The sequence below is a fragment of the Salvia hispanica genome, chromosome 6, assembly GCF_029641045.1.
Source record: "Salvia hispanica isolate PSC_SH4W2 chromosome 6, Shi_PSC_v1, whole genome shotgun sequence".
Taxonomy (NCBI): Eukaryota; Viridiplantae; Streptophyta; class Magnoliopsida; order Lamiales; family Lamiaceae; genus Salvia; species Salvia hispanica.
Window position 1 is genome coordinate 16,353,501 of NC_142697.1, and position 12,011 is coordinate 16,365,511.

A 12,011-nucleotide genomic window follows, 5' to 3' on the forward strand; every position below is an offset into this window, starting at 1 on the left:
TTATGACGTGGCAGGAGGTGTTTTTGGGAAGTCCGTCGAGAAGGGCGACAGGACATCCGCACTAGTGGAGATGCTTTAAGAATGCAAAATGAAAATTTAGAAATATTCATTTGCCAAAATAAATAAAGAAATAAAAACGATTAATTGTGAGTTTGTGGGAAGATTCTGGGAGACACGCAACTAACTTAACCACCACAAGACTCAAGATTCATGTGGCGCCACTCCCTTGTTGAATAAAGAAACCAAAATTAAAACCATCTCCCTCCAATATTTCCAACTCCTTTTGAATCTTCTCATCACAGCGAGAAATTCTTGCAAATCTCCCACGAAAATGGAGGCCCTCAACTCTAATCTTGACTCTACTCTCTCCACTCTCTCCACTCTCTCCAAATTTACATCAAAACCCACCTCCAAACCCTTCTTCTCTTGCCGATCTCCGAGATTGAGCTGTCGGAAGCCCAAGAAATTTACGGTGAGCAGCGTTCGATGTTCGGACAATAAAAGAGGCAGTTTGGAATCGCAGAATGGCAATTTTTTAGCAGAAAATGAGGATTTGATGAAAAGGGTTGGAAGAGGAGTGGTAGGTTTCGCCGCTGCAGCGTCCTTGTGCTGGGATTCGTCAGCGTCGGCGGAGTCTCTGACGGTTGCGTTTCCTGTTTCTCACACTCGCGAGGTGATCGAGTTCTTGGAGTCTATTGTTTTGAATTTTTGATAGGTGTTTATAAGTCTTAATGTTTCTATTTTGGACTGATTAATTAAGCTATTGCAAAATTTTATATGATGCTTAGAGAAGATTTATGATTTGTCGTTTGCGGAAAATGTTGGTGTAGATTGGTTCTTAGTTGGTTGAGGTTGTTTGAGCAGGTAAATACAGTTCAGAGAACTCTTGTTGAGGCATGGGGCTTGATTAGAGAGACCTTCATAGATCCAACTTTCAATCATCAAGGTAAGTGTAGGCAAATTCCCTTTTCAATTTCTTTGGTAGAATTTGGAAGATATGTAGTGCTGAAGTTGTTAGAATTATTTGCAGATTGGGACTTGAAATTGCAGCAAACGATGGTGGAAATGTTTCCACTGAGGTCAGAAGATGCTGCGTACAACAAAATCAAAGGCATGCTTTCGACTCTGGGCGATCCCTTCACACGCATCATCAGTCCTAAGGTATTCAAAACTTGGCTGCAACATTAAACTGAATGGCTACATTACTACTCTTAATGTTGGCATGATGATGTGCAGGAATATCAAAGTTTTAGAATAGGGAGTGATGGAAATTTGCAGGGCGTTGGCTTATTCATCAATGCTGAGCCAAAGACCGGGCACCTGGTGGGTTAAGATCACACACGAGTTCAGTTGATTATATGCATGTGCACGGATTTGAAGCAAATATTATCTTTTTATGATAAATTGCCTCTGTGATTAGGCTAGTAACTGAGACATACATTTGTTGCTCTAATCTATGTTGTGTCTCTGTTTAAAGGTTGTTCTGTCATGCATTGAGAATAGCCCGGCTGCACGTGCTGGCATACACGAAGGAGACGAGCTAATGGAAATAAATGGTACTGAACCCCTCACTCTCCAATATGTAAAAATGTTGTGTTTTTCTCCTTTTTCACGATCCATGACGTGTGAGCTCAAAACACACGACACATAAAAGAAATAACCCATACACGAAAACACATTCAGTTTTGATAGATTATGTCACACATTAAAATATAAATTACATGTACGACATGTTTCATATTTTCTTCATTGTGGTATATTATTCAGGTGAAAGACTTGACGGGGTGGCCAGCGAAGCAGCTGCACAGAAACTAAGGGGGCGCGTTGGAACAACTGTCACATTAAAAGTTCACAGTGTGAGCACTCCACACCAAGAAAATTTGTTCATGTTCTACAATAGAAGTTTCATAAGTCTGTAATTACAGATAATCTAAATGCGATTCTGTTCCTCTTGGTGTTTTTTTCCAGTTTGACGAGTTGGGGAGTCCCTGTATTAGAGAGGTATACTTCCAGTGTAGGTATTCCAGAATACCAACACCGAATATGCAACTTGTTGGCAAGCATTCGCTTATGGCTAATACCACGTGAACTTTGATAGGTTAGGATGCCTCGCGAAGTAATCAACCTTTCACCCGTTTCTAGCACCATCATTCTCCACAGAGCACCTGATGGTCATGTATCAAAAACTGGATATGTAAAACTGTCTACTTTTTCACAGGTATTCTTAAGCATGGTGTTTCTCTTTACCCTTTTTTTCCTTTGGTTTATTAATTTTTCAAGGAAATGATAGACTGCTGCGATGGAGATGGAAAACACTGTTTCTGATATGGAGAATCAAGGTGTGCAATCATACATTTTGGATCTAAGGAACAATCCAGTAAGTCTTATTTTCTTGTTTAAGCCTTCCTTTTTTCATGGTTTTGTAGATAGTTAGGAGTAATGATGCTCATCTATGTCTCTCTCTCTCTCTCTCTCTGTGTGTATAAAGGGTGGATTGGTGAAAGCAGGACTTGATGTTGCACAGATATGGCTAGAGGGGACCGAGACGCTGGTGAACACAATCGACAGAGAGGGGAACATGCTGCCTATCAACATGATAAATGGCCATGCCATAACACGTGATCCCCTCGTTGTCCTTGTAAGTTCAAGTTCATTCACATCGCCTCGCGTTTCCAATATTAACTCACAATTAAATCCCTCTTTCTTTATACAAAGGTGAATGAAGGGAGTGCGAGTGCTAGTGAGATTCTTGCAGGAGCGCTCCACGACAACGGGCGAGCCACCCTCATTGGACACAGAACCTTCGGCAAAGGAAAAATACAAGTAAAACATTACTACTCTACAAAATAATTTGTTGCCTTACTTATGGTCAGCCGAATAACTCGAAAAAATATTTGATGCAGAGTGTGACAGAGCTGCATGATGGATCAGCCCTTTTCATTACAGTAGCCAAGTATTTATCTCCTTCACTTCATGACATAGATGAGGTTGGAATCGCACCAGATGTGCAGTGCTCAACTGACATGCTAAATGCACCGAGATCCGACCCTCTTAAGGTCCGGAGCTCCGGATCCAACTTGGAGAGAGATTCTTGCATACTGGTTGCGGAGCATCAGCTTGATATTCAAGAATCTAAAGGCTCTGCTTCTTGATAGACAAGCCTTGTTTTTGTGCTTGTTTTATTATCCTTGAATACTGTGTATAAACTTGGTTTTATAGATATGCTTCTTAAAGTTATTACATAAAATAAATAAGTATTGGTTTAGGTAAGAATTCTCACTACAACTGTCGATTGATAGAGTACAATTGAACATGTAGAGAAGGGATTTTATTAACACATGACAATATAATGTACAAAGCACACTCATAAGAAATATGTATACAAGCCTTATATCAAAATCACACTGATTTACGCAAGCAATATAGTGAAAAAGTAAAATAACATTGGAGAAAATGTAAGTAAATTGGAAATTACAGGTTGAAAGCCATTCCCTGCAACCGCATCCGGTATCGGTGCCGGTGCAGCATCTTGCGCTACCGCCACCGACACCGACAAAAATGCAGCGACGACGGACAAAAATAGAGCCATGTAGAGGAAGGTGGAGTTACCGAAATTTGCCATTGTATATATCAGTATAAATTTCTAATGGAAGATTACAATGTCTTCACTATGGATGGTGGTATGAATATGTTGCGGAATTGTCCCAATTTATATAGTGGTGTTTATAAGTCCATTTCTTGCCTTCTATTTTAAGGTTACTATAATTAATATTGTTGTTATTATTAGTAGTAGTATAATGGGATCCACATGAATGTGAAAGAAAAAAATAGGTTGTATAACTCAATCATGGTTCAATTGCGATAAGTATATATTGTTTTAATGACGATGATAATCCACCCAATGTACAAATTAAATTCTCTATAGTGTTTTGTATTTTGTTAAGGAAAAAAAATGTATTGATATGCATATCTATATTAAAATGGTCTATGAGTGAGTAGACAATATTATCAGCATATACATTAGCATACATTAATTTATCAGCATGCACTTAAATTGAAATCATTTTAAATCCAAAACTATTTCAGCACATCAATTATATCCCGAATTTGAAATCATTTTTAAATTGGGAGCGGCTCCAAAAGAATTGAAGCTGTTCATTGAATTGTTGCAGTGTGTTTATTTATTTTTTTAACTTAAATTAAAATTAAATGGTGGAATTTAATTATGAGTGGGCGCATAGCACAATTTGTTGAAGATCTCTACTCACAACTTTTAGCCAAAATTATAGACTTAAATCTTATAGGTGGATTTCTTACAAATTTTAACTTTTTTCCAAATTGAAACCAAACTTGTAGAAAACTATTACAAGGCCTAAGTTTATAACTTTTGCGATGAAATTTAAATTCATGAAAAATATTAAATTTGACACAAGTTTGTAATGTTAAGATCCAATAACCTTCATTATGTTTGCTAAGGTAATAATTAGTTTATTATAGTTTAATGTTTATATTTATTCACTTTCATAAAACTAATTTTGTAGAATTTATACAAATACAAACAATCAACAATGATTTTTTCTTTATATACAAACATCAAACGTATCTCATTCGTAGTATGAGAATCCTCGTAGTAGATTTTCCAAGACATGCTGTTTCAATTTGGGGAAATCGAATTTTTGAAAAATTCTCTATATATAATGCTTAAATTCATGATTTCTGCAATTAAAATTTAAATTCATGAAAAATATGAACTTGGGTATGGTGTGAATAGTTCATTTTCTAAAAAAAAACTAATTTTGATAATGTAGGAGTAATTGATAGTGTATTAATAGTAATGATCTTAAAGTGATTAATTTCCAATATACTAGTAATATTTATTAAAAATCGAAATGGCAAAAGAAATAGGTAGATTGCAATTGTCCGGATGGGACGCCTTGCCTTATCATTTATAGTAGGGAATTGGTAAGACATCAACTTTCATATCTTATGATTAATAATGATTTTGATAGTTTATCTCAGAAAATAACCCTCATAATATTCTCACCACATACTGATCATCAGTCATCACTCATGTCGATTGTTGATCAATCCCTATTATATACTGCTATGAAGGTAACTCAATATTATTTAATCTAAATTAATTACATAAGTTTCTACTTATTCGTAGAAATATGGCGTGGAGGACCTGAATTGTGTATTGGATATGCAGATCAACGCTAGCCAATAATATATACCACCAAAATTGTTAGTATATCAAAATTTCGGTATGAATAAAAACCATATCTTTATCTTATTCCAACTTTTCGGTATATCTTATTTTTGGTATAATCAATTTTTATTTTGATACTACACTGTATTTTAATATGCCATAATGAAATTTGATATATCAAAAGTTACAAATTGGATTTTAGTTTATGTATATTAATATCTGTAAATTTTTTTCATACTACATGTTTATATATTATGAAGTATATAAAATTCTTATGAATTAAAAAGTCACAATATAATTTTTGTGTATTTAGCTTTTAGTCCGATTAGCACACTGAGCTAGGTCAAAATGCGAAGGTTTAAAGCTGATTAGTCCGCTTCCGATTATTAACAATTTGAGTTGAGCTGACCCAAAATTTGTGAAGGCAAATACCCCAACTAATCGACCCATAACCATTTGGAATCAATAAAACTGCCCCAATAATAAAGAAAACTCTTGTCATCATCCTCAAGCTTGAATTAAAAAGTAAAAAATTACAATATTTTGATGGTTTCTTATTTCAATACACTAAACACCATTTATGACTTGAATAAAGGGAGAAAAGGCAAAATCAAACTAACTTTAGTTTCCTCTACAGATTCCACCTCAACACTCAATCACACTAGCTTTTAGCTAACAAATTATACACGCACCCCACAAAAAAGCACAAACTTGACCTTTACAATAAATAAATCACTACAAATTGAACACTAATAAATCATGTCCAAATTCTTGAACTAGGAGTTCTCAGCCTGATTCTGAGCCTTCATTAAGCTTTTCGTGAGCCAGATTGCTGTCTCTCGTGAAGAGACGGCGTCCTCCCCGAAGGCCTTTAGCACGCCCGCGAGCTCATCGAACTTACGCTCTTTGAGCAAACGTGCACACAGTTCAAGGAGTGATTCTAAAGCATGAGCTCTGTGTTCACCTGGATTTGCATGCTTGCTTTCGCCAACATCGCTGCTCGCTGCAGTCCGCGTGATCAGGAGTAGATTGTCACCCGTGGATTTCTTCGTTGATCTTGGGGTAGTCAAGAGATCGTCTCTGATCTTCATGGCATCCTCATCAACTTTATCTTCATGGCTATTCAACGCCAGCCCATCTTTTGTATCTTTCTCTGTTTGCCTCGATTCAACTGCGACATCATCTTTGATCTCCATGCGATCCTTATTGGACGACAACACAGAACACTCACTTATGCTTTTATCTACATGGGATGAGCTTCTTGGTTCTTCGTCAGCTTTAGATCTTACCTTTTCATCGGTTGAGGGGCCATTTTCATCAGTGGAAGATATCCCCACCTTCGTTTTCGCACTCCCTCTTTCTTCGTTAGCTTCCCCTAACTTCGTATTCTTTCTGAGAGCATATTCCTCTTGCTCCTCACGCAACGCGTTTGCCAGTCTTTCCAAAGCGTCCATCATGTAGATGCTCTCTTGATGCGATGAAGACTTATGATTGTCATGATCGGTCGTCTCACTCATGTCCCCGCTCTTCGAGTCCTCACTGTCGTGAGACATCTTTCCCGAGTAGCTCGTAGGATCAACCCTCTTGGTCTCAAGTAGATCTTCGATCAAGGCATCATCATCTAGTAAAGTCGGATGTTGCGTATTATTACTCTCTGTGAACAAAGGAAGCAGATCCCTCTGTTTCAGCTTCACCTCTCTTTCTCGGTGGCTTTTCCGACCCTCGGAGCTACGGGGTGATGACCTATTTGATCTCCCGTTTGCAGCGTCGGGAGAGGGAGACTTCACAGGGAGGAAAACAGCAGGCAGGTTCTGACAGCGAAGGAGAAATGGCTGCAAATGTGGGTGTCTTAACAGCTCTGCAGCCTATGATGCCCATATAAATCAGATTAATACGATACTTACCATTGCGAGCAAAAGAAGTAAGCAAAAAATCGTGAACTTACCGTCGGCCTGTGTTCGGGGCTCGTCCTCAGCATACTCTTTATAATTTGTTTCCTTAAGCCCAAAAAATTAAATTGTATTTAGCAGAGTATTAATTTATGCCAGCGAATAAATATTTACAAATTTTGAGAAAAACTTACAGAGTTGAAGAGTATATGATGGGCATTGGTGAGATCAAAGATCTGTTAATCTTGTTGATGAGTCCATTCATATCCTATTTCATTCATTTTTCTAATTCAGAATGTATCTACTTGTGTATATATAATTATATATTTACTACAATGCGAAACTATTAGAACTTACAGGTGCTTTGAATGCTTGTTGGTGTGCAGCAATCTCAAACATACAGCAACCTGTAACAAGAAACACCACACTTTAACAAAATGAAAAAAAAAAGTGAAATGGATGTTATATTCTTGTGATTTAACTCTGTTTACCTAGAGACCATATGTCTGATTTATACCCATACGGTGTATTGGCAAGAAGCTCGGGACACATATAGTTTGGCGTTCCAGCGACCTAGTTTGCCGGAAAGAGATCATTAGCTGACAATTGTGCATAATAGAGTGATAATATCTTTAATATGTTGTGTAATCATACCGATGAAGCTACGCTTTCCACATTCAGAAGTTTAGCTAATCCAAATTCACCTGTGAATTACATCACTGGAAACATTACATCATTGAAATGAGCAAAAGATGGTTCTAGGTGAGAGTACAACTTGCTTGGCATTCTTACCAAGACAAATGTTATTGTCCTTTGTCAAAAATATGTTTGATAACTGAAACGAGAAAAGTATGTGTGTAAGAAATCAATCAAGACAATACACGCCAACTGAAAACTATGAGTATGTGTTGAACCTTGAGGTTCCTGTGAAGGACACGATTGGAATGAAGATAGTCGATAGCTAATAACAACTGAGTCATCCATTTGCAAATTTTCTGAGCATAAGCAAGAAAATCAGAAACTCGGCATGAATTAGCTAAGTAGATAAACGAGAAACTTCTGACGATGATACCGATCAGATTACCTCCTCCGGGAAATACGCCTTTCTTGCCTTCCTCATTACATCAGATCTGCAAAATGAATTAGTAAAGATAAGAGAATACTGGGAAAGGCATAATAAATTATTTCTAGTTGCAGGAATGGTATTCGGGGAGGACTTAGTTCGAGTTTTCAGCTAAAGCACTTACATATTTCCTGATTCACAATAATTGGTCAGGATGCAGATATTCCCCTGCAAAGAATGAAAACATAAGTTCACCTTTAGCATTGGTTTTCAAGCCATTCGTATGAGCTTTCGATATGGAAATCAAATTAATATGCACCATACTTTTTCCACCCAAGCATCTTTGCACTCAACTATGTATGGATGGCTTAGATTTGCAATTAATTCCATCTGCAACAGACACAGGCATACATTACAATATGGTGTACAAATTGATGAAAATTGTTGTTCTCTTCAAAGTTATTCGACAATCTAATTTGCCAAAAACCAACAATACTGAAGCCAGAATTTACAAATATAAGGCTTCACCAAAACAAAAATAGTTACATGACTCGTGGAAACAGTGGAAAAGAACTTCAGCTGCTTAGAGTGTTTTTATCAGTAATGCATAATGATAATCAGAGTTGCTTCTCTGGAGAACATATAGGAACTAACAGGATGAGGAATACAGTTTTCTAATTCATAGAGGTAATTAAAAGACAAGGAGATTCAGTAACAATACGAATATTCTCAAGACAGCCAATGACACAGATAGTTAAATTATAACCTCCTGAAATGCTTTGTTCTTGACCTTCTCCGACTGCTTAGAGAGACGAATTTTCTTCAGAACATACCTGATGACACGTACAGTAGATACAAAATTAATTACTAGTACATCACAACGCCAGTATATTTACAACTTATAAGAGTATTATTCAGAACTAAACATCATATATATGTGAAGTTATATCAGCAAGCATTGTCAAAATAGTTATGTTCCAGAATACTTGGCAACTCAGAAGGATCCATACAGGCTAGTATCCTCTATCATTAAATGAGCTAGTACATCCCAAGTGGAGTATTCAGTAACTTTTTCCTACAGGTACCAATCAAGAGCTCAATAACGAATGCAAGCATAAACGCCATATATTTCTTGTTTCACTGAGCCACTCCAAAAAATCATGGATGCTAATTTCGAACAAAATTCACTTTGTGATTTCCACCTAATCTCGTTCACACAAACTGACATTGCTACATTACACAAATTATTCTATTTTGTAAGCCGTGTTAGCATAATAGCATCCCTTGAGCTAAATTTGCAAACAATTTGAGAAATATTGAAAAATTAATTGCATGCACCGACTTAGAAAAATAAATTCTTACTTCTGATTCTCAGTTTTATGCAGCACAAGAAATGCAGCTCCAAAAGCACCCTTCCCAATCTGCTCAATGGCTTCATAATCTTCCATCTTCGGCTTCGAAATGCCGTTCTCTTTCTCCATCAAGACCTTCAAAACCCAGAATCTCCAAATGGGTCACCCTATTTTCAGATAAAAAAAAGATTCAATCTTTAACCAAAATCCATCCGTTAATAAACTCACCTAATTCGTCAGAGCAAAACCTCCACAGCCAAAAAAAAACAAATCTTGGGTGCTCAAGAACAGCAGCTTCAAGAAGAAGACCCCTCCACAAAAATTGGTTCTTGAATTTATTGGGTGTAAGTATAGCTATCTCAGAAGTTGTGGCGTTATACAAAAAGAATTATGATACCAGGCTTCAAGAGTGTGTGTGAGAGAAAGAGAGAATGTGGGAAGGGGCGGTTTCAAGACACAAATGTGAAAATTAAAGAATTGATTGTGAGGAAAAGCGGCTTAATTAAAGCTGAAAAAGCATAGTGTGGATGAGGAGAGATTGTTGAATTAAAGTAGACAAGCGAGATTAACAAGCGAGATTAAATTATTAAACGAAACGAAGGGTCAGAATCCATAGATCACCATCTTAAACACAGTACCTACCACTAATCAAGGGGGGAAAGAAAGAAAATAGTGGAGTACTAGTAAAAGTTTACTTCTTCTAGAAATACGTGTTAGTACTAATGGTACTATATTTTACCATTGAATCGCCTTTAAATTTTATTTTTTAAAGTTTAAATCTGAAAATTGATCAAATATATTTGTATCATTCATTCATATTTTTTTTAGTTAAACGCACTGTCAAATGAAATTTCATTATTTTTGTCGACTGTTATCATTCAAAAGCCAATATAGGTTTGGAAATATTTGGAATTTAGGACACCCAATTTGAGTTTGGTAGGCTCCAACATCATAAAAATATGATTGTTTTTGTTGACTAGCACTATATATAATGTTCAAAGACTATAAATTAACCATCCCGTGAAGCTTTATATGCTTTTCTTATCATCATTTATATGGTTTTCTTATCATCCAATAAGTTATTTTGTCGTCAAACACGACTTCACTTTTATTTTATGGTTTGTCATCATTCTATATTGCAGACTTTGGGGCCATTCTGAATAAGCTACCGTCAATAATTTCGAATATTTAATTTTCTAACTATCGAAAATTAAACAAGACCCAAAATTCCAAATTGTCGTACCTGTATAGACCCCATAATTCTTTCAATTATATTACACAACCTCCTCAATAATTCTGTCTAATTTGTTGAGCAAGCTATAATAATTATATCCGCTTGATGTTTTAATCATATAATTTCCTTAATTAATATTTTAATTACGCAACATCCTCAATTAATGTTTTGTATACATTGTGTGCCACACATAAAACACACACACGTGTGTGTAGCCGTAGGGAGAGAGCATGTGTGAGGTAGAAGAAACATAGAATCATAAGAACAATGATCATGTTTTATGCAATGCTAAATAATAGAGAGATCCCAAATACAGTTATGATGTCACTATCTCTACCTAAAAATAAATTTCAAATTTCAGCCAAGTTTGGACATTTAAACCCATTCTATATTAATACAATCACGCTATTCTCATTTTCATTTATGATTTTTTATTGCCAAAAAAATACTCAATAGATTTAGTATTTCAAATAGAGTAATGATAAATTGACATGAGTTGTATAACCATAATTAGATATTTTAGGTATTTTACAGCTAAAACAAATTTATGATTATTAATCTATTTAATATATGACATATTTGTCCTTCAGTGAATATTTAGGAAAAGATTCCATTTTTCAAATGAAATATTTGCAAATTTAGGAAAAAATTAATCATTCTATGGGATTCTATATGATTATAGCTAATTAAAATTTAAAAGATGAATTCTTATACTCTTTATTACTATAAAATGCCGAACATATTAGGTAGGCATTTGAAGATCATTAATATAGTATCTGGAAATGCCAATTAAGAGGACATTTTTATTACCCGCGAGAGTTCATCGGTCTAATTCTATCTATTATCTTGATCGTGAAAGGGTCAAAGTTTTTATTTTTACTTTGAATTCTTGTGATTTTTATTTTAAAAAAAAAAGAAAAGTAAAACTACCTTGTGTCTCATACCCTCAATAAAGAATGTGTATCAAACATCTTTAATATACTAAGGGCACTATTGGTAGGGGTTAAAAGCCCATAAAAGGCCACCTTCTACCTTCTTCTCCCTCGTTTGGTACATGTCAAAATTATCGGAGAACCCGAAAGAAAACAGCCGGATCTGGCAGAAATTTAGATTACAGTCGGCGATTAAGGCATTTCACTATCAGCGAAAATTGGTGGTATTAATTTTTCACCAGATCTCCGACAACCTGATTTGCATCTTTATACCTAATTTGCCCTCCCACTATTCCACATCTACAAGCAACTACCCATAACAATTCGACCAG

At 35.8% G+C, this 12,011-nt stretch overlaps 2 protein-coding genes across 3 annotated transcripts; one reads left to right on the forward strand and one right to left on the reverse strand.

The window, feature by feature from the left end:
* Positions 1-225: 225 nt before the first annotated feature.
* LOC125203965 (Peptidase S41 family protein) lies at positions 226-3,265 on the forward strand. Its single transcript, XM_048102495.2, has 12 exons — positions 226-673; positions 865-946; positions 1,031-1,161; positions 1,237-1,323; positions 1,478-1,556; positions 1,768-1,856; positions 1,969-2,001; positions 2,099-2,218; positions 2,291-2,377; positions 2,489-2,638; positions 2,716-2,823; positions 2,904-3,265. The coding sequence occupies exons 1-12, from the start codon at positions 332-334 to the stop codon at positions 3,150-3,152; spliced, it is 1,557 nt and encodes a 518-aa protein (XP_047958452.1). The 5' UTR covers positions 226-331; the 3' UTR covers positions 3,153-3,265.
* A 2,439-nt stretch (positions 3,266-5,704) lies between these two features.
* LOC125207634 (serine/threonine-protein kinase Nek6-like) lies at positions 5,705-10,124 on the reverse strand. 2 transcript variants are annotated; one of them, XM_089061758.1, is made up of 15 exons: positions 9,742-10,124; positions 9,524-9,648; positions 8,928-8,994; positions 8,486-8,551; positions 8,346-8,389; positions 8,183-8,228; positions 8,013-8,093; positions 7,891-7,933; positions 7,753-7,802; positions 7,590-7,671; positions 7,456-7,505; positions 7,293-7,366; positions 7,155-7,206; positions 6,499-7,074; positions 5,705-6,411 (listed from the first exon to the last, which is right to left on the reverse strand). In XM_089061758.1, exons 2-15 carry the CDS (start codon positions 9,640-9,642, stop codon positions 5,986-5,988), a joined length of 1,776 nt encoding a protein of 591 aa, XP_088917884.1. In that variant the 5' UTR covers positions 9,643-9,648; positions 9,742-10,124; the 3' UTR covers positions 5,705-5,985. The 2 variants fall into 2 exon arrangements, with proteins under 2 accessions (XP_088917884.1, XP_047963013.1); XM_048107056.2 differs by having other exon boundaries at positions 5,705-7,074; positions 9,742-10,119.
* Positions 10,125-12,011: the final 1,887 nt, after the last annotated feature.